General features: G+C 39.8%; 1 protein-coding gene across 4 annotated transcripts; it reads right to left on the minus strand.

Moving 5' to 3' along the window:
* Positions 1-101: 101 nt before the first annotated feature.
* Positions 102-23,359, minus strand: LOC127417375 (synembryn-B-like). 4 transcript variants are annotated; one of them, XR_007893267.1, is made up of 12 exons: positions 23,156-23,359; positions 22,258-22,305; positions 21,236-21,853; positions 15,876-15,970; positions 10,290-10,440; positions 10,113-10,208; positions 9,641-9,785; positions 8,967-9,111; positions 8,697-8,816; positions 7,225-7,408; positions 6,785-6,919; positions 102-1,136 (listed from the first exon to the last, which is right to left on the minus strand). XR_007893267.1 is itself a non-coding variant. In XM_051657375.1 (10 exons), exons 1-10 carry the CDS (start codon positions 23,237-23,239, stop codon positions 1,025-1,027), a joined length of 1,614 nt encoding a protein of 537 aa, XP_051513335.1. In that variant the 5' UTR covers positions 23,240-23,358; the 3' UTR covers positions 102-1,024. The 4 variants fall into 4 exon arrangements, 1 of the variants encoding a protein (XP_051513335.1); XR_007893269.1 differs by lacking the exon at positions 7,225-7,408; XR_007893268.1 differs by lacking the exon at positions 6,785-6,919 and having other exon boundaries at positions 1,000-1,136.
* Positions 23,360-23,864: the final 505 nt, after the last annotated feature.

A 23,864-nucleotide genomic window follows, 5' to 3' on the forward strand; every position in this document is an offset into this window, starting at 1 on the left:
TCAATATTTTACCACAAATGATGTCAATTGAGCTTAACTTGTATTGAACCCAGAATATTACTTTAAAACTTTCGCACACAAAAATACAAATTTACAGTTCATGTAGTTTTTTGTTTTATTGCAAATGATTGTCTGCAGGACAAAAGAAATCAAGAGAACCTAAACTCAGTGTAAAGTAAAGACTATAAGCAAAGATTTATAAAGCCCCCTTATTCTGTTGACATTACAGTGATTACATGAGTCGTGTTTTGAGCTCTTCAAAAAAGGTATTCCATTATTTGCATCTGCAAAGCCTATAAAATCAAGCACAGCTAACAATTTTTTAGAAAAACAGAATTATATTCATTATTATACATGCTGTCTTGTGTAGAAAATTGTGAAGATTCCTTAGAAAAAAAAGGGAAAAAACTATTCATACTGCATACTAATTACACCCAAAACAGCTTGAAACAAAAGGTTATAGAAATTTAGGTAGCTAAAATAATATAAAACAAAGGCCAGAGGAATATATATATATATATATTTAACTCCAGGCATCACCCGTTGAGTAAAAGTGCTGACAGGTTTTTCTGGACATTACTGTATGCAAAATGTTTATAAAGACTAAATGTTTCAATTTGAATGATTTTATGGCTTGTCTTGGTATACAACATTTCTAAATACATGTATTTGGAAACAGGTTTCTTAGGTATACCTGTGAAGCAGCAACAGTTACACATGTGCGTCCTCTGAGCCACATTTTGTTGAATAAAAGTTAATCTAGCTAAACCGATACATTTGCTCATCTGGATGTCTTATAACATCAAGATCTCTTTACAATCAGCTTTCTTTAATATTAAATCAGGAACAAAATTCCTTTTTCTCTAAAGTCCCGATTAGAAAAACATATACTTGTGCAACAAAGGAATAAATGCAGTTAAATATAATCCATCCCCAATGCATGGGATAGTCTGCATGTAAGACTGCGACAGTTCGTGTTGCCTTCCATCAGCTTGGCCAGAAGGGTTTCAGTGTAGAGCTCCTGCTAGTCTGAGTCCGAGTCGCTGCTGGGTGGTGGACTGCACCCATGGATAGTCTCCCCAAGGGGCGCTAGTGTGCCATCCCTCCTCACTCCCATTGGCCTGATCAGTTCTTTCCTGTTGAGATAGTAGAACAGAACTCAGACATTTGCTAGTTGAGACCAGTCAAAATTAGTTTTAGTGCAAGTCATTTCCTTCTGTGACCAATGCTGCAGCACTTTGTGCACATACAAGTACTTTGAATGTACATGTCACATGCAAAGAGGACAGGGAGGAATAGCCACCAACTTTGAAAAACTATTCTAGAGTCTTCTATTTCATAATTTCTCAATGTATAGAATTTCTTTGTGCCTAAATAATGGAAAGTACACATGAAAGTAGATCAAATTGTGATTCCTGCAACTGGCAGGCTGTAGTATAGAACACTTGTACACTTCTAAGGAGACTTAACTATTACGTTTAAAACAACAATGCTGATTCTGCAGTTTAAGGGGCTGTTCAGACTAAACATGTGAGTTAATAAAAAAAAAAGGAAACAAAAAGCAGCAGCAGCTAGATGCAGCACAACAATTGGAACAGAATGCAGGTGTCTCAAGGTGTGCTTTTAAAAGTTGTAATTCATTAAAAATGACGTCTTAAAAACATGCCACTCCTGTACAAGGCTCTGGAAAAAAAAAAAAATAATAATAATAAGATACGACGCAATGGTCAAAGAGGTCTGCCTAGCATGTTTACATTGAACAACAACTGAAAACCCAAAAGTGTGTTCAGTGTAAACGGCCCCTAAGTGTTTCTATTTCAGTAATTAGATTGCAGAGTTTGACTGTATTAACTGTAACAGAATTCTGAGGTTGTTGATTAAACAATCAAGACTGTGGAGGCTTAAACTTGGTCTACAAAGAGAATATTTGAAAATAATAATGAACTCCAGATTTCAGAGGCTGTCATTTATCCTGCAGATTTAATGTGCGCACGTCTTGTCAACTTAGTTTTTCAGGCCACTAATTTGTCACCAAAATCCAACTGCTCTTTGAAAGGAAAAAAAAACCTTTGTACAAACCATTGTATCTACATGCAGTTCTGTCCTCTAAAGAGGCCTGTTGATGTGTAGAACATCTTTCTTTGCCTTTACATCTGGCCACATAAAAGCCCTTGGAATCACAACCCTAAAGACACCCCTTCAAACACGCTCCCCAATCCCAGAGAGTCCCCCCACCCCCAATCCCCCCAGTTTAATTACAGGATCAGTGCTCATTCTAATCTCTTCAAAGCCTCTGCAGCTCATCCACACTAATCCAATTATATCTGCACTGTGTGTCACCAGCGCGCCCTGAGATGATTCATATTATCCAATCAAAGCACGGTCAAAGATGATTTATAAGAGCATTATCCAATCAAAGCTGGTGGAAAGCTAACTTGCATTCATTTATGTCATTCAGACACAGATAAACTTGTAATTCCAGGTTAGTCAAAACTTTGCAGTAAATGGTACAAAAACGTGTATCAAAAGTTTTTTTTTTTTTTTTTTTTTTTTTCACATCTCGATGCGAACAATGGGAGGAAAGTCTCTTGGGAGATTTAACAGAATACGCAAAAACCACAGAATAAAAAGGGGACTTTTGGGCTGTACTTTTCAAATTTTAATAACCCTGATTTGTAAGGCTGTACCTCACTGTTGGCTGCAGAAGAACTTCTTGATGTCAGAAGCACGTTATAATGACGCATATCAGAGTAAACAAGATATTAAGTTGCTTGACAAATGGAAACAGACATTTCCTCCACACCCCTCAAAGACACACACACAAACAATTAAGTTCAACAACAATCCTCAACTAATCAACTACATCAGCTGCATAGATAACACTATGTAACACAATTTTTGTTCCTGGGTAGTAAGTGTTATTTCCTAATTGCTTATGCCTCAAAAGTATAGAAAATGGCTATTATTCCCCACAAACTTTGCTTTTGTAACCAGGACAGTGATACTTTGAAATTCAGAAAAAAAACAACAACATATGAATCCAAATGAAAATGTATTTATACTAAAGTAATACAAAAATGACTACAAAAGATTTAGAAGGGAGTAGTTTTTCGAGATTTACAATTATACTGTAAATCACTTTCACGAATCAGCCCCCTAATGTAGTCTCCCATTATGTTCTCGTTATACTGTCCTTGGTAGCGGCGTTCAAAGTCCAGTATATCCTGATGGAAGCGCTCGCTTTGCTCCTCCAAGTATGCTCCCATGTTCTCCTTGAATTTGTCAAGATGAGCATTAAGGATAAGGACTCTGAGGGACATCCTACAGCCCATTGTGCCGTAGTTCTTCACCAAAGTCTGAAACAGCTCCACATAGTTTTCGGCCTTGTGATTGCCCAGGAAGCCCTGAACCATTGCAACAAAGCTGTTCCAAGCTGCTTTCTCCTTACTAGCGAGCTTCTTGGGGAATTCACTGCACTCCAGGATCATCTTTATCTCTGGTCCGACGAAGACACCGGCTTTGATCTTTGCCTCAGACAGCTTAGAAAAAAAGTCTTGAAGGTACTTGGAAGGCTGCCGACTTCTTATCTAGAGCTCTGACAAATTGTTTCATAAGGCCCAATTTGATGTGCAGTGGTGGCATCAGCACCTTCTGGGGGTCCACCAGTGGCTCCCACTTGACGCTGTTCGTCCCCACAGAGAACTCGGTCTGCTGTGGCCAGTCCCGCCTGTGGTAGTGCACCTTGGTGTCCCTGCTGTCCCAAAGGCAAAGATAGCAGGGAAACTTGGTAAAACCGCCTTGGAGACCCATCAGGAATGCCACCATTTTGAAGTCTCCCATGACCTCCCAGCCGTATTCATCATACTTCAAGGCATCCAGCAAGGTCTTGATGCTGTTGTAATCCTCTTTGAGGTGCACTGAGTGAGCCAGGGGAAGAGACGGGTACTTGTTACCATTATGGAGCAGCACAGCTTTGAGGCTCCTGGATGAGCTGTCAATGAAGAGGCGCCACTCATTCTGGTTACAGGCGATTCCGATTGCCTCGAACAGACTGGTCACATTGTGGCAGAAGCAGAGCCCATCTTGACGGTTGAAGAACCTGGAAAAAGGTTGGTGACGCTTCCTCTGATCTGTGACTTGCACACTTTCATCCAACAAGTTCCACTGCTTGAGCTTAGACGTCAAAAGCTCGGCACTGGACTTGGTGAGACCAAGATCTCTAATCAAGTCGTTGAGGTCTTTTTGGTTGGGGTATTATGGGTTTCTCTCCTCAGCTCCACCTCTGAAGTCCATATCCTTGATGCTCATCTTGATAAATTCAAGGAGAACATGGAAGCATACTCGGAGAAGCAAGGTGAGCACTTCCATCAGGATATACTGGACTTTGAATGCCGCTACAAAGGACAGTATAACGAGAACATGATGGGAGACTACATTTGGGGGCTGATTCGTGAAAGTGATTTACAGTATAATCGTAAATCTCGAAAAACTACTCCCTTCTAAATCTTTTGTAGTCATTTTTGTATTACTTTACTATAAATACATGTTAATTAGGGTTCATATGTTGTTGTTTTTCTGACTTTATGTGAACGAAAAGACACAGATTCGCCGTTTTCTCATTGGAAATAGGTACATTTCAATATATCACTCTCCTGGTCACAAAAGCAAAGTTTGTGGGGAATAATAGCCATTTTCTATACTTTTGAGGCATAAGCAATTAGGAAATAACACTTACTACCCAGAAACCAAAAAATAAAAAAAAGTTACACAGTGTAAGCAACACAACAAGTAATGTGTGTGTTTTTATTTAGGGGTCTGTGTGTGGATATTGGTGGGGTGGGAGAGTCAGTACTAATTGGACAGCAAGTCAAGGGACATTCCTCCGTGGACATGTTGCGTTTCCCTAGCAGCCATAGAAGGAAGCAGCAGTGACAGTCCCTCTGCCCTCCTCCCTTTCCTCACAACACCTCCTTCATCCTGGTAAAAAGAATAGAGGGAAGAGACAGGGAACGAGGATCCATTCTAAAGACAGGAATCTGCCTCTCTCGGGCACACGCTGCTCATTATGTCTCCCTATGGATGGACAATGGTCAGTCCTCTTGTGTTTGCAAACTTATTTAACATCACACCAGTTAACATACATACACAAGACACACACACACACACACACAGCCCTAATTGAGCCTGTGTCTCAAATCACTTCATGTTGGAGGATGATGTCTGGCTGAAAAAATAAGCAGTGTATGAAAGAGTATATGTTTTAAAAAACCTCCGTACAAAAGAGCCCGAGCCCACGATCCCACCATGTGCCGCAATTAGCTGGTAATTAAAGCAGCGGGCCTGTGGTGGCTGGTCGTTGTGTATTGACTCCTGTTGAATGCGGAAGGCCAGCTGTAAATGAGGCAGACAATGACGTTTGAAGATTCTTGCTTTAATGAAGCGGTTGGTAAGGTGCGTGATCAGAGCAACACCTCTCACCGGTGTCTCGCTGGCAGATGTTTAGGGAAAAGGTCAACATGAACGCAGCCCTGCACAAGTTGAACCTCCAAGGAGTGTGACGAGAAAAAAACCCCGCAATGCCTGCAGCAGATACTGTCTGTGATGGCATTGTGCGCAGGTTCATACAAGATGATGAAAAACAGAAAAAGCAATTGATAGTGATATTTGTGAGAAATTAGTGAGAAATACTAATTTGGATGTATAAGAGGATGAATAAAAACTATTTAGACATGCAATTGCGAATATGTAAAAATAAATATTTTACTATGGTTGTATAAGGAAAAACAAGGGAATTCCATTGGCCATATCCTTGTCATCTGTAACACAGTATGGTATTAAATGCGCAATGCAGCTGCACCAGCAAAAACACACAAAAAAACCTTAAGCTTGAACATTTAGATTTCTTTCAATTTCCTATTTGGATTTTATGTTAAATGTTAATCAGTTATGATGTAGTCATGACACTAAATCCAACATCCTATCCTGCCTGCACACCAACTTTAACCCCAGAAATACATCTCCCTCGTGGTGCATGTATAAGTCCTGCCTTTAGCAAATACAGGGTTCTCAACCTGCCATTAAGTTTGTGTTGATGAGACCAAAGCAGTGCTGTTTATACAGTTGAGCTGAAACACATCCCGAGATCTATTTTATGTACAACTACATGAGTGAGTAACAGTAACCAAAAGGTACAAAATTTTCCAAATACAACTGGATTGTCTGAAGAATAATACAATTTGGTACCAAATGTGAAAAAATAAATGATCCTATTTCCACATTTTCTCAGCATTTAAAATGAACACATTTGTATTGCTTAATTGATAAAACAAGACATAAACAGTCCCACCAGGATTTCGTGGCACTTTTTCTTGATTATTGCAGGCCAAAATGACTGAATTTGCTGTGGCCATTTGTTGCGTTTTTGTGTTGTTTTGCAGAGAAAAGTCACAAAACATCATAGTATACTTGAAGTCATTAAAACTAATTTTTTAACCACTCCACAGATTTCATATTAGCAAACTATAATTTTGGCAAGTCGTTTAAGACATCTACTTTGTGCATGACACAAGTAATTTTTCAACAATTGTTTACAGACAGATTGTTTCACTTTTAATTAACTATAATCACAATTCCAGCGGGTCAGAAGTTTACATACACTAAGTTAACTGTACCTTTAAGCAACTTGGAAAATTCCAGAAAATGATGTCAAGCCTTTAGACAATTAGCTTCTGATAGGAGGTGTACTGAATTGGAGGTATAACTGTGGATGTATTTTAAGGCCTACCTTCAAACTCAGTGCCTCACATCATGGGAAAATCAAAAGAAATCAGCCAAGACCTCAGAAAAAGAATTGTGGACCTCCACAAGTCTGGTTCATCCTTGGGAGCAATTTCCAAATGCCTGAAGGTACCACATTCATCTGTACAAACAATAGTACGCAAGTGTTAACACCATGGGACCACGCAACCATCATACCGCTCAGGAAGGAGACACATTCTGTCTCCTAGAGATGAACGTAGTTTGGTGTGAAAAGTGCAAATCATTCCCAGAACAACAGCAAATGGCCTTGTGAAGATGCTGGAGGAAACAGGTAGACAAGTATCTATATCCACAGTAAAACGAGTCCTATATATATCCTTGCTCAGCAAGGAAGCCACTGCTCCAAATCCCCCATAAAAAAGCCAGACTATAGCTTGCAAGTGCATATGGGGACAAAGATCTTACTTTTTGAAGAAATATCCTCTGGTCTGATGAAACAAAAATTGAACTGTTTGGTCATAATGACCACCGTTATGTCTGGAGGAAAAAGGGTGAGGCTTGCAAGCCGAAGAACACCATCCCAACCGTGAACCATGGGGGTGGCAGCATCATGTTGTGGGGGTGCTTTGTTGCAGAAGGGACAGGTGCACTTAAAAAAAAAAAATAGATGGCATCATAAGGAAGGAAAATAATGTGGCTTATATTGAAGCAACATCTCAAGACATCAGCCAGCAAATTAAAGCTCGGTCGCAAATGGGTCAAAATTACAGCAACTTATTGTGAGAAGCTTGTGGAAGGCTACCCAAAATATTTGACCCAATTTAAACAATTTAAAGCCGATGCAACCAAATACTAACAAAGTGTATGTAAACTTTTGGCCCGCTAGGAATGTGATGAAAGAAATAAAAGCTGGAATAAATCATTCTCTCTATTATTCTGACATTTCACATTCTTAAAATAAAGCAGTGATCCTAACTGACCTAAGACAGGGAATGCTTTCTACGATTAAATGTCATGAATTGTGAAAAACTGACCTTAAATGTATTTGGCTAAGGTGTATGTAAACTTCTGACTTCAACTGTAAGTGCAATTAACTATAAATATTTTAGTGCATAATAGAAAAAAGTATAAAAATTATAAATGCACATAAAAACACCAGACATTTAAAAGGGGAAACCCATGATATGGCTAATATGAATTCAATGAAATTCATTGAATTCTTCATTTTTTTATATATTAACATTTTCTGCCTCAGACAATGCATGTAAACTTTGGTATGGTTTAAAAAGTAGACCAACCTAAAACTGTAAACTAAAAACACAGATATATTAATAATTAGGCCTGTTGTGATTACATCGCCTGATAGCGATCATGTGATCCAACTGTGATTATTTGAGATAACTGCAATTATTGAGCACTTTAAATTGTAATAACATTTTACTAATTTTAAGCAAATATATAAGACATTGCCATAAATTAGCACAACACGTTTGTGTGTCTAATTTTCGGAGCAACGGTGCATTACGAGCACTTCAACTCTGACCGTCATTGACCTGCACTGCACACCGCACTCAGAGCAGCTCTTGAAGAGCTTGTGAAGATTACATGCTAGCTGTGATGTATTTGCACCATCTGTAGACCTGTGAATGCTTAGACAAATATTTTGATAGGATTCCCCTCGAGTGTCTAGGCTCTACAATATGGGACACTAGGCAGCCCGTAATGAGACATCGTCATTTCAGCCAAAATACGGGACGTCCTGGCTAATATGGGACAGTTGGCAACCCTATGTTGAGATGATAGAACAGTGGCTGTGCAGTTCGAAAATCATATAAAATAGCAAGCTACTGAAAATAACATGGAGAGTGGTTGAATTTGCATTTATTCTTGCGATCGCAAGAGCACAAAATCTTGGGAGGGACTGAATAAACACCCACCTAGATAATTCATCAATCATATTGACAAGTTTCTGGGCTTCATATTCCTTCTGCTCCTCTGTCATCTCCTCCATGGGGTTTGGCATTGGGTGCTCTATGTGACCTGTGATGGGGTTAATGCTGCAAAACACAAGAGCAAAAACACTTAAGACTATGACTTGTCATCTATGAATACATAAAGAAAAGATGAATAATACAAGATATAAAAAAAAAAAAAAAGTATTTTCTTTATTAATAATAAGAAAATAATAACAGCAGTTATACACTTACAATGGTTTGACTGACTTATACTCCTCAGTGTCAGAGTCTTCATCAGAAGAGTACTGTGTCTCACCTCTGCCTCCGGCCAGTAAACCTCGCGCCATCAACAGCCCCGCGGCATTTCCATAGCCAGTGTATTTCAACAGATTGTCCACTGCACCACATAAAAAAGAACAAAATTATGCGCATCAAAATTAGACATGTAAAAAAAAAAAAAAAACATTCTAATTTAATCATATAGCATATTCAGGCTCAATATCATAGCTCATTCAAGATTAATTCCTGCATTTTGTTAACTCTAAACCGTGTAAAGTCACAACTCTCTTCAAAGCTATCCCTTTCCATTCTAGCTCACTACTTACTGAACACTACACAGTATACACTCACTGTATGGAGTTTTGTTTAAAAGTAGTAGTAAAACAGTGGGCATTATTCCACGCTAAAAGGCTTAAAAGTTGTGGCGTTAATTACTTTTGGTTAAATCATCACACTGGAATTGGCAGGTCAGGTGTATTGCATTGAGGAATACAGTGTTCTGTGCAGTGTGCTCTGCTACATACTGCTCATTTTGGCAAATGTAGTGGGTCATCTGGGTACTCTAAGCATACCAAAAATGTGTAGACTGTACACAGTATACATAATATATACTGCAGAAATACTAAGATTAAGAGAAGAACACCCACCGCTCTCTTTGCAGAGGACAAAAAGAAATTCTGCAGCTCCCTGTTTCACTCCCAAATCTATATGAGTCATGATTCGCACCAGTTTGTTACGAACCGTACAACCGATTTCTGGCCTCTCCTTTACATCCTTCAGGGGAGGCAACACCTGCGTATTAGCAAACAAAGAATACACATTCAATCAGCACTAAAAGGTGTGCCTCAGTTGAATAAATAAAACATTTACAAAGAATCTAAATCCCTGCATTAGATTTTACAGGTTTCCCATACCTTTTGATCAATGAATTTCCATGATTTTGCATGACCTTTCCAGTCGCTCGTAATTACTAGACAAGTATTTTTTTAAATAATTTAATAGTGATTGCACTCAAAAAGAACAATATCTAGCCAATAAAATATTTTTCTATGACTGTGGGAACCCTGATCTTAGTTTAGAGAGCAGTGAATTACACCAAGCATGGACTCAACCCTGCACCTGGGCCTTGAGGTATCTGCGGATTTCCCGGTGGTATCTAGAGCTCTCCGTCATCAGGCTCAGCACTGGTGTCAACCCTTCTTTGTAGTTGGAACCCTGTGTGAATAAAAACGCATGAGTGGATGCAACAGGGAAAACGTTGAGGAAGTTCGTAAGCGTTCATCTGAACTGTAATACCTTGTCTATCCTCTTCTCCATAAAATCTAGCAGCAACTGCACCACGTCCATGTTTTTCCCACCATACTTTTCCAGCCCACCTTGAACAGGGACATCTATCAGAACATCCAGGCACTGTACTGGGAGGATACTCAGGAGGTTTATGGCATGACTGGAAGAGATGAGAAATGATAAATCTTTAGCACAAAAATGACAAAACATGCAGCCTATAGCGGAGCTTCAATAGGTGTGATTGGTCAAGTAAGCAGACAAGGCTTTGGGATATACCTGTGTGTATATATGTGTGTGTGTGTGTGTGTGTGTATATATATATATATATATATATATATATATATATATATATATATATATATATATATATACACACACACACACACACACACACACATATATAATTACACACACACACACACACACACACACACACACACAGCCCAAAAGTTTGGAATATTGTACAGATTTTGCTCTTATGGAAAGAAATTGGTACTTTTATTCATCAAAGTGGCATTCAACTGATCACAATGTATAGTCAGGACATTAATAACGTGAAAATGTACTATTACAATTAGAATTTTTTTTTTTTTTTTTTTTTTACTTAAACTACTTCAAAGAGTTCTCATCAAAAAAATCCTCCATGTGCAGCAATGACAGCTTCGCAGATCCTTGGCATTCCAGCTGTCAGTTTGTCCAGATACTCAGGTGACATTTCACCCCACACTTCCTGTAGCACTTGTCACAGATGTGGCTGTCTTGTCGGGCACTTCTCATGCACCTTACAGTCTAGCTGATCCCACAAAAGCTCAGTGGAGTTAAGATCTGTAACACTCTCTTCCAATTATCTGTTGTCCAATGTCTCTGTTTCTTTGCCCACTCTAACCTTTTCTTTTTGTTTTTCTGTTTCTAAAGTGGCTTTTTCTTTGCAATTCTTCCCATAAGGCCTGCACCCCTGAGTCTTCTCTTTACTGTTGTACATGAAACTGGTGTTGAGTGGGTAGAATTCAATGAAGCTGTCAGCTGAGGACATGTGAGGCGTCTATTTCTCAAACTAGAGTCTCTGATGTACTTATCCTCTTGTTTAGTTGTACATCTGGCCTTCCACATCTCTTTCTGTCCTTGTTAGATCCAGTTGTCCTTTGTCTTTGAAGACTGTAGTGTACACCTTTGTATGAAATCTTCAGTTTTTTGGCAATTTCAAGCATTGTGTAGCCTTCTTTCCACAAAACAATGATTGACTGATGAGTTTCTAGAGAAAGATGTTTCTTTTTTGACATTTTTGACCTAATATTGACCTTAAGACATGCCAGTCTATTGCATACTGTGGTGACTCAAAAACAAACACAAAGACAATGTTAAGCTTCATTTAACAAACCAAATAGCTTTCGACTGTGTTTGATATAATGACAAGTGATTTTCTAGTACCAAATTGGCAATTTAGCATGATTACTCAAGGATAAGATGTTGGAGTGATGGCTGCTGGAAATGGGGTCTGTCTAGATTTGATCAAAAATAACTTTTTCAAATAGTGATGGTGCTGTTTTTTACATCAGTAATGTCCCGACTATACTTTGTGATCAGTTGAATGCCACTTTGGTGAATTCAAGTACCAATTTCCTTCCGAAACAGTCAAATCTGTACGTTATTCCAAACGTTTGGGCGCCAATATATATATATATATATATACATACACACACACACATACATTTGCAATCACAATTATTCAACACCCCAAAGACAGTAAGGATTTACAAAGGTAAGCTTTTCTAATGACCCAGAATTTTTAAACATTACATCAATATCAGTTGAGTGACACATTCAAAGTCATAGTGTGAATATATAACCTAATATTTCTAAATAGCAGGATTTTTTTTTTTATATAGCCATGTCATAATTATTCAACCCTTACTACATGTAGCTGTTCCTTAAATATTTAAGGCTACACAAGTAAATGTTTTCAAACAAAATTAAGCCATCACTATACAATGGCACTTAAGTTTTACAATTTGAGTTTAGTGTCATAAGCAAAAATGTATTTCTATGCAAAAAATGCAATTAAAAATAAGCCGTCTCAAAAACTAATAGAGGAGATTATTTCATTACACAAGAAAGGTCATGGCTAAAAGTATATTTCCAAGGCACTTCAATTTCCAATAGACAAAGTTGGCAGCACCATTCATACATTTTGTAAATATTGTACAACAGCAACATTCTTGGGGTGTGGAAGAAAGCAAAACTTCACCAAGGGAAATGTTGACTTGAATATTCAAGAAGGAATTTGGAAAGACCTGTGGAGTCCTGGAAGAAGGTTTTATGGACATATGACACTAAACTGAAAATGAGTTTTAGACCCATGGGTCAGCAGTATGTCTGAAGTAAGAAAGACAAGGTGATGACAAGAACGACACCATCCCCACAGTCAAGCATGGAGGTGGGTCAGTCCTATTATGGGGTTGTTTTGCGGCTGCAGGAAATGGCTATCCAACTATGTGACTGACGCCATGGATTCTTTCAGGTATCAGGCCATTTTGGCAAAAATGTGATGCCTTCAGTGTGTAAATTTGTTGGGCCTCATGTATTCAGATAGAAGACAAAGGCAGGCCTAACAGTCGTAAAACCTAACTCAGCCCCCACACACCAGTCGTAAATCTTCCTGATAAAAATCGCGCCAAAATCAAACAAAGGGAGTCCAAAACAGACTACAAATCCATGAAGCCTTGCTCACTAAAGGATCGAACTCTCAACTCCTATTGGATGAGGCACACAACAGAACGTCCCTCAAACATGACATCATCAGGAGTTGAAATACCTCTGAAATGCTTCCAGAATTTACTTCCAGCGACTTTGTTCACCGAATACAGACGTAGCTCTTTTTTGCTGCTCTCAGGTGCAACCTCGTGGCACAAGGAAGTAATGTCCGACTTGAAACTGTAGCCATATAATCTCCATCTCGCTGGACGAGTTGAGATTACTCTGTGTTCAACCAAACACTCTAACAGATCCGAAGGAGACCGCCGAGCAATTCGCATCTTCATCCGTTTGCCTACAGAAGTGAAGAGATTAAAGATTTCTCTTCCATCTTCAATCAAGTCGACATTTCTGAGTTCTCCGCCAACCCGCCAATAATCAACAGCCATACCGCCCCCTGACAGAGCGAGGAAACGACCTTCCATCATCACCCGAGCCTCAAGGAACCGGGTCAGAGTTAAAGGATGGAGGAAAACACATTCTACCTGTGTCCTCATGCGATTCAAGTAAGAGGTTTACATCTGGGCAGAGATAGAATATTATAGTGTGTTATTCTTGTGTTTCAAGGTTTTTGCTTGTACAGTTTACAGATCGCCATGTCCGCTCATTATTAATACTCAGGGTATTAATTATCACGATTTTGTTTTGCTGTATTGTGGTCCAACCAAATTGGATTGTTGTGCAATTTCGCCATCGCGGGTGAGACAGCAACTGAGTTCATCCATTAAAGAGTCAAATAACGCGGGACTGTTTACAAGCCATCCACCGCGTCTCTGAGCGATGAACTAAACAGCTGCTTTCTCTCCCACGATCGCGAAATCAGCTTTAGGGCTGTCACTTCTCTCTCTCTCTCTCTCTCTCACTAACCACACTGACACACACACACCTTATGTGTTATAGAATTATTTTATTCCATATCTAATCATATCACTGTTTAGTTTGTAGTTATAAGTCAGAAGTTTATTGACTGCATTGTATTAATTATTAATTGATATTACTGCATAAATAAACTTTGTTTATATTACAAAGAGAAGTGTTTTGGTTTGTTTTGCATACGCCTGTGTCGTGCTGACGGGATGTCAGTGCTTGGATTCAAACCTTCATTCATTGTTTTTTTCCCGAAAATCGATATTCTTCGGATGTCGATTTTCCTAAGAAAACAATCTAATATTGAGACTGTTTTACTATTTGGTTATTAGTCCCTAATTCCAGGGTGGTGCCCCGTCAATGTTAATCCTTATCAATATTCTATTGATTTTTGATAATTGATAATTATCTTTGATGATTGAATTTGAATGATCAATAAGCTAGTGTTAATTTTAATTAATGTTTCATCGATGTTAACAATTAACGATTATCTTTGATAATTGTTGATTTAAAGGATTTTAAAAAGCTAACATTGATTCTCATCAATGTTCTATTGATTTTAATAATTAATAATTATCTTTGATAATTATTAATTATTGCTAATAACCAAACTTGCTCCTAAACATAGCACACTACATTTACTGGAGCCCCATATGAGGTTTTAATGAGTTAGATTCAATTGATTAATTTAAATATTAATTAATAACTGCAGAAATAATTATTAATTATTTCTGATAGTAACACTGATCTAAACAACCAGTAAAGCCCTACAAATTGAAGCTCTGTGATCAATGGATTTCAAGCAAGACCGGGGGAGCATATAGTCATTTCGGAGCGCTGTAGAATGCATTGAGTGAGGATAGCATTCCAGAAGTGTGAAAGGGCCGGTGAATGCGCTACTGTGGACACAATGAGTCAAGCCCACATAAACAGGAGGGAGTTTCAGAATGTGTTGAGCAGTCTCAACAGGGCAAAGGGGTGTCATTAATCACCTGTAGGGGACATCTCATCACTGCCATTCACCACACTTGCATTTCTGTTGCTTTCTGACTCTTTCATTGAGTCTAAATATGCTTTAGGAGCTGCACTATATACACCACATAGTAAAGTATACACTTTCTTAAAGCATATGCAAGTTGGTTTTGAACCATACAATTGACATAGGTAAATAAATATATTTAAAAAAAAAATTTAATATATTTATTTACCTATGTCAATTGTGTGGTTCAAAACCAACTTGCATTTGACATAGGTAAATAAATATATTTTAACATTTTTTTTTAAAAAGAGTAAACAATGGGGGGTTGCTATTTTTTGCCCGACCAATGGAAGATTGGGGAGTGTTGGAGAAACTTGTTTGAAAACATTATTTATTCATTATTTTTCACAATTCTCTTTGGTGATGCTTGTGGGGCAGAAAATACATACCTTAGCTTTAAACATTACAGAACATTGACTAAATAAATTGCTACAAACATATTCCAAACTAAATTCGGCTGCCTCTATAAAGCCTAAAGCCCAAATTATACTTCGGTTAGATCAAGTGCTCGAGCACTGAATGCATGCAGTCCGATTTATCTATCTGCACGTACTCTGAACAGGTAGTGCATATGCCTGGAATTATCTGCACTAATTAGCGAGTCCACAAGGTGGGAACACTCACAGTTGCTTTCAGAAAGATCAACAGGAGACAAAGGTATAAACAACAACAGTGTACGTCAAGAACGTGTGTGAGGAGGTCCAGGATATGCTCGCATTTGTATAATTTAAGTCTGAAGGAATGTAAAGACCAATTTATAAGTTTAATCTCCTGAAGAGAAATAGTCCAGTATCTCATAGCACGCATGCGACAACCGCCTGTGTATGAGTGCACAGTCAAATGAAATACTTTGAAAGGCTGACTGTTCGACTGTATGCAGATGCTAAGCATTTGCGTCGAAACCTAAGTATACTCTGTGCTTTATAGTGTAGCAGTACCTGTGAGCTTCCTCCGTTTTATCTTCACTCTGTGTCTTCAGCATCAGGAGATGTCGCATTATGCCTACAATGAGTCGAAGCTGGTGGTCATTGTCCTATCAAAATAAAGGAAACATCAGATGAGTATTAAAGACTTATGCTTAATCACAACAATAGTAGGAGTGTCCAAACATCCTGAACCCTTGGAACCAATGGAGTGACTTATGGGCAGAGAGAACTACTAGCTTGAGACATGAAAGTGCATCTATAGTCAAGGTGATCCTGACCATCCTGAAACCAAGAAAGGCCAGGGAACCAAGACCACTTAAATGGAAAGTTGGACTCGAGATGGCGCCGAGTATGGCTGCTGCGTTGCGAGCTCCGACACAACATAGCAATGGTTTGTTTGTTTTGTTTACAATTCTTATGTTTTTTGTCTTGGATGTTGTCTGCCTTATTGTCTACGACAGACAAACACTTTTGGACATTGGTTCAGCGATCTCACACCGAAAACCGGACTTCACATTCCTCAATGCCGACCCGCTGTTTACAAACACGCAAGCGGAGCCCTTTGTCTGGGCAGCACGGCCGCGGAAACGCAGGAGGAAAAGGGGAAACAGAGCCGGCGTTCTCATCAGAGTAAGACGCCGCGCAAATCGACCCCCGCTACTCACTATTCTACTGGCAAATGTTCAGTCTCTGGATAACAAGCTCTGCGAGCTGAAAGCGCGGATCTCTTTCCAACGAGAGACGAGGGACTGCTGCATTATCTGCCTAACAGAAACTTGGATGTCTGCGGAGATTCCAGACTCAGCCATTGAACCCGCGGGGTTCTCCATGCTCCGAGCGGACAGAGCGAAAGACCTCTCAGGTAAAACTAGAGGTGGTGGTGTATGTTTTATGATCAACAAATCCTGGTGTGATCAGAGGAACGTACATTCCATCAAGTCTTTCTGTTCTCCTGATCTGGAATTTCTTATGCTTCTGTGTCGACCATTCTGGCTACCGAGGGAGTTCACAGCGGTCATTATCACTGATGTGTACATCCCGCCACAAGCCGACACAGACCGGGCACTCAAGGAACTGTATGGGAGTATAAGTGAGCAGGAAACCGCGCACCCTGAGGCCGCGTTCATTGTGACCGGGGACTTTAATAAAGCCAGTTTAAAATCAGTCGCACCAAAATATCACCAGCACATTAGTTTCAACACACGAGGGGACCGGGTTTTGGACCATTGCTACTCTCCGTTCCGGGATGGCTACAAATCCCTCCCCCGCCCACCATTTGGCAAATCGGACCACTCTTCCATTCTGCTTCTGCCCGCTTACAGGCAGAAATTGAAACAGGAAGCACCCACCCTCAGAACGATCCAGTGCTGGTCGGACCAATCAGACTCTACGCTACAGGACTGTTTTGATCACACGGACTGAGAGATGTTCCGGTCCGCCTCTGATGACGACATCGAGCTTTACGCTGATAGCGTAATGTGTTTCATCAGAACGTGCGTAGAGGAAGTGATTCCAACCAGAACTGTACGAATCTATCCGAATCAGAAGCCGTGGATCAATAGCAATGTTCGCACGGCACTTAATGTGCGGACCTCCGCTTTTAATTCCGGGAACGCGGAGGAGCATAAACAAGCCAGTTATGCCCTCCGAAAAACTATCAAAACAGCAAAACGCCAGTACAGGAGCAAGACTGAAGGACAGTTTAACACCACCAACTCTAGAAGCATGTGGCAGGGAATTAACATCATCACGGACTTTAAAGGGAATAAAAACTCCGCCATGAACACCGCTGCCTCTCTACCGGATGAGCTAAATACTTTTTATGCTCGTTTCGAGGGAAATAACACCGCCCTCGCGGAGAGAGCTCTCACGGCCGAAGCTACAGAGGTTAGTTCACTCTCCGTCTCTGTAGCGGATGTAACCCGATCCTTCCGACGGGTGAATATCCGCAAAGCCGCGGGTCCAGACGGCATTCCGGGCCGCGTCATCAGAGCGTGCGCGAACCAGCTGGCTGGTGTTTTTACAGACATTTTCAACCTTTCCCTCTCTTTGTCTGTAGTCCCCACATGCTTTAAAACATCCACCATTGTGCCTGTTCCAAAACAATCAAATATAACTTGTTTAAATGACTGGCGTCCTGTTGCTCTGACCCCCATCATCAGCAAATGCTTTGAGAGACTAATCAGAGATTACATCTGCTCTGTCTTGCCACTCAATCTTGACCCGCTGCAGTTTGCTTACCGCAACAACCGCTCCACTGATGATGCTATTGCATCTACAATACACACTGCTCTCTCCCACCTGGAAAAAAGGAACACTTATGTGAGAATGTTGTTTGTAGACTACAGCTCAGCATTCAACACCATAGTGCCCTCCAAGCTAGATGAGAAACTCCGGGCTCTGGGCTTAAACAGCTCGCTGTGCAGCTGGATACTGGACTTCCTGTCAAGCAGATGCCAGGTGGTTAGAATAGGCAGCAACATCTCCTCATCACTGACCCTCAACACTGGAGCCCCGCAGGGCTGTGTTCTCAGCCCACTACTGTATTCCCTGTACACACATGACTGTGTGGCAACACATTGCTCCAATGCCATCATTAAGTTTGCTGATGACACGACGGTGGTAGGTCTGATCACTGACAATGATGAAACAGCCTACAGAGAGGAGGTGCACACTCTGACACACTGGTGTCAGGAGCACAACCTCTCCCTCAACGTCAGTAAGACAAAGGAGCTTGTGGTGGACTTCAGAAGAAAAGACAGAGAACACAGTCCCATCACCATCAATGGAGCACCAGTGGAGAGAGTCAGCAGCTTCAAGTTCCTGGGTGTCCACATCACTGAGGAACTCACATGGTCCGTCCACACTGAAGTCGTTGTGAAGAAGGCTCATCAGCGCCTCTTCTTCCTGAGACGGCTGAGGAAGTTTGGAATGAACCGCCACATCCTCACACGGTTCTACACCTGCACTGTGGAGAGCATCCTGACTGGCTGTATCTCCGCCTGGTACGGCAATAGCACCGCCCACAACCGCAAAGCACTGCAAAGGGTGGTGCGAACTGCCAAACACATCATCGGAGGTGAGCTTCCCTCCCTCCAGGAAATATATACAAGGCGGTGTGTGAAAAAAGCTCGGAGGATCATCAGAGACTCCAGCCACCCGAGCCATGGGCTGTTCTCACTGCTACCATCAGGTAGGCGGTATCGCAGCATCAGGACCCACACCAGCCGACTCCATGATAGCTTCTTCCCCCAAGCAATCAGACTTCTGAACTCTTGATCTCCCACGATCAAAATACATCAGCCCTGCACTTTATTACTCTTTTATCTCACACCGGACTGTCATAAATTATATTACTGTTATTATATTATGTCTCTCTTAACAACTGACTATCAACCGACAGCCTGAATGTCAATACAGTACAATACTGTACATTCTATATATATATATATATATATATATATATATATATATATATATATATATATATATATATATATATATACTTTTTATATATATTTTAATTTTTATTGAATAATGTGTATCTATATAGTTAAAAAAAAAAAAAAAAAAAATTAAAATAAAAAAACAGCATATTGTATACTGTACAGTGTATGTTATTATTTGTATATTGTTGAGTGTAATTATGTGTATAACAGATGTTTAAATTGTGTTGTGTTAATTTGATGTTTTAAGTTGAGTGTAATTATGTATAACAGATGTTTAAATTGTGTTGTGTTAATTTGATGTTTTAAGTTGAGTGTAATTATGTATAACAGATGTTTAAATTGTGTTGTGTTAATTTGATGTTTTAAGTTGAGTGTAATTATGTGTATAACAGATGCTTAAATTGTGTTGTGTTAATTTGATGTTTTAAGTTGAGTGTAATTATGTGTATAACAGATGTTTAAATTGTGTTGTGTTAATTTGATGTTATTGTAAATTGGTATATGTCTCATCACTGTCACGACTGCTATGTTGATCGGAACTGCACCCAAGAATTTCACACACCATTGCACTTGTGTATATGGCTGTGTGACAATAAAGTGATTTGATTTGATTTGAAGTTCAACCAAAAATGAAAATTCTCATGATTTACTCACCGTCCTGGCATCCCAGATGTGTATGACTTTCTTTCTTCTGCAGAACACAAATTAAGATTTTTAGAAGAATATTTCAGCTCTGTTGGGCTTCACAATGCAAGTGCATGGGTGTCAACATTTTGAAGCTCTAAAATCCACATAAAGGCAACATAAAAGTAATCAATATGACTCCAGAGGTTAAACCTACATGTTCAGACATGATATGATTGGTGTGGATGAGAAACAATTCAATATTTAAGTCATTATTTATCATAAATTCTTCTCCCTGCCCAGTAGGGGGTGATATGCACAATGAATGTGAATCACCAAAAACAGAAGGAGAAAGTGAAAGTGAAGAAAAAAGGACTTAAATATTGAACTGTTTCTCACCCCCACCTATCATATCGCTTCAGAAGATATGGATTTAACCACCAGAGTTGTCTAGAGATTTTGGAGCTTCAAAATTTTGTCACCACTACAATTTTACACTTGCATTGTATGGACCTACAGAGCTGAGATATTCTACTAAAAATCTTTGTTTGTGTTCAGCAGAAGAAAGAAAGTCATACACCTCTGGGATGGCATGATGGTGAGTAAATGATGAGAGAATTTACATTTTTGGGTGACCCAACCCTTTAAGCTTACTTCAATGACCATTCAAATGGCAGAGAATACTGGAATGCACAACAACATCGTTACCAAGACTACTTGGTGCCCACTTAGTGAAAGGGAGGGAGGAGAATCTTTTAGCATTTTTAACTAGATTTTTAAATTTTTTCAGGAACATGTGAGTGGTGCTATCCCTTACAAAAGTCACCACCACATGCTGAAGTAGGGCTTTACGGGTGGTTGCCAGGGTGTTCTGGTGATGCTTAGTGGCCCAAGCCATAAGAGCTCACTCTAAAGGCTCTATGATATTCTGGTCACTAGATGTGGTTTGGGTCCCTTCAGTGCAAGTTTAAGTGTAAGATTTTTTTTGCTCATTTCATCAAATTTACAGTACATTTTAAAGACATTTCAAACAACAAATTACAACAAGGGCCCACAGACAGACAACATTTCGATGGACCTCGAAATTATGCAGATACAAGAACACGATTCTTTCCAAAGCCAAGAAAAAGGGCTGCTAAAATTACATCTTCTTAATAAATAATAATAGTGAAGCTTTCATTTGGTGAATTACTGTACCTATGCTCAGTATGTACTAAGTGGACTGTGAAAATGTTGTGATTTACATCCTAACATACACATGTTTTTTGCAGTTCTACGAACACTGTTGATTACTCTCACCTCTTCACTGGAATCAGACAAAGTGATGTTGAACAGAGCTTTAAGCGCTTCAATGGCATGCTCATTGTTCTCTGGAGATAGGGGCGGGGTCTGTGGGTCAGGAGGCGCGGCTTCATATGGCCCCACCCAGCGCACGTCCAGGGTGCGTTCTAGCAAACCTGTAAGCAGCCTCACCGCACCTGCCTCCTTCCGCAGTGTGCCACGTACATCTGTCCGCAGGGCGGAGAGCAGAAAGATCAGCCGGAGGGAGAACAAGCCCACCTCATGATGGGCGGAGCTGACCGAATATAAGCGGGCGCACAGGCCCTCTGCAAGTTGCACATCTGCGCACACCTGCTGTGCTGCCACACTGTTGAACACAACATTACACAGGCACTTGAGGGCCTCCACTACAACTTTCTCCTCTTCGGCTGACTGCACCTCCTCTAATGGCTCTCTGACACCCCCTGTTGCACGGATCCGGGCCAGCCCTGCCAGGGTGAGGATGCCCTCTCGAGTGTCTACAGGTCCCAGAACACGCTTGTCTCTGGACAGGATGCGCAGGGTCTCCAGGCAGGTGCTTTGGCAAAGGGGCCGAACAGGCCGTCTAAGTACTGTGAGCAAGCCCTGACACAACTTCTGCGGAAGGGAACACAAAGCACTGAGGTTAAAAAATATAATTAAATGTGGAGTAAAAACAAGAAACATACCACAGCACAAAAATATGTCATCAGTGTTGGGTATTAATGGACTAGTAAAAATTGCTAAAACATAAAATAAATTGTTATTTGATTTCATGTTTATTAATGTTTAATGTGCACAAGTAAGGGAGTGTAAACTGTTACTTAGTATGCTTAAAATGAGATTTTCATTAAAACAAGCTATAAGTAATCCAAAAAGAATCAGCTTAGATTACCTAAACAGTATCATCTAAAAGATTACATTACTGATTACAATTTTTGTGTAATTGTAATCCATACCAGATTACATTTCAGAGGCAATTTACCCAACACTGTATGTAATAATTCAGTTCTGATACTCACAATTCTCCCATCCTCTTCTTTGTGGTCGAAGGCAAATGTGCGGCAGTTCTGCAATGAAATGTAAACGAAAGCTGTTCAGACAATGTCAGTCTAAGAAGAAACAGATTCTAATCCTTTGATCTGTCTCAAACCACCAGTAGCCAAACCTGAGTACAACTGTGCACTAAATGCACTGTCATACATTTGATCTCATTAGGCTACCTCATATTTTACCACCAAACATTTAGATGCACTTTAACAGTATAACCAAGACTTCTCAAAAGTCCCATTTAACTTGACTAAAAGCTGTTTCTCCAACATAAAATTAAGAATACAAATAAAAAATTTAAATTGAGTGAACACACAGCTAAAATGCATTTTACTGATAAACTGGCAACACAATAATGTCTGTAGTAGTGACTGCTCTGGCACCCTGTTCTGACAACTGTGACGAGCTTAGCTTCTTCAGCTAACACCGTTTGTAACTATTAACATTCCAAACAGCAGTTCATCTCCACTATATTTAGCTGCAATAAAAGCCGGCTTTTAGTTCACATACTGTTCATTCATGATGGGAAACAAGTCATATTTCATTAAAATAATCACGTTGGATGTGTTGTTGGAAAATAGCTAACAGCTGGAGGATAATGCTAGTTTGTTGCCACAGGACAAATAGAGGAATGCCTCATACTCTGACACTCGTTTAAAGAGCTCAGAAACAAAACACATTTTCTCGGATGCCATTAATCCTTTTAAGAAACAAAAACAGGTTTTGTTCATGTTACCAGGCCGCAAATTCGCTACTGCTCGCGCGTACTAGACGGCTTTATTGATTATAATGGAGCCACTCGTTGCAACATCACAGCATTGAAAACAACATTGGATAGCTAGTAAGCTAACAGCAGGAAATGGCCTTTACCTCTTTGTTATACTTCTGCAAAAGCTTTTCAACTCTCTCATCGTCTCCACCGTCGATCTCTAATAGAATATCACTCAAACTCATCTCTAAAGTTGCTTTTGCCGCCGTTCGCTTAGAAAAACGGGCAACCCTTCTTTTCACAACAGTCAGGATGAGACACCTCCTCTGTTTCTCTTTCTCTCGTCTGTTCAACTTTCACCCGTCAAACGTCACGTTTCATAACCACACGTTTTTACAAGAGTGCATGTAAGCAACATGTCACCTTAAATATAACAGCAGAAATACGTAAAGACTTCATAAGCTTCACTTTAATGCAAATATAAGGATTTCTTCAAGGATACCTGCATGGCGTTCAAATGCACTGGGGCTCAAAATAATTATTATTAGGCTATGTGATGAAACTTTTATATTGGCAGAGGCAGCATTCAAGATTTGTCTCATAATATTATGCACCCAAGACCAAAGTGGACTCCTAATTCAAATCAATTTGCTGTTTCAAACAAACTAATACAGTAATTAGAAATAAAGAATAGCACGATGTTTATTGCTTACTTTACCTTTAAAGAGATAGTTCACCCAAAAATGAAAATTCTCTCATCATTTACTCACCCTCATGCCATCCCAGATGTGTTTGATTTACTTTCTTCTGCTGAACACAAAGAATACAAAGATATGTTGCAGAATATCTCAGCTCTGTTGGTCCACACAA

This window comes from Myxocyprinus asiaticus, chromosome 26 (assembly GCF_019703515.2).
Source record: "Myxocyprinus asiaticus isolate MX2 ecotype Aquarium Trade chromosome 26, UBuf_Myxa_2, whole genome shotgun sequence".
NCBI lineage: Eukaryota > Metazoa > Chordata > Actinopteri > Cypriniformes > Catostomidae > Myxocyprinus > Myxocyprinus asiaticus.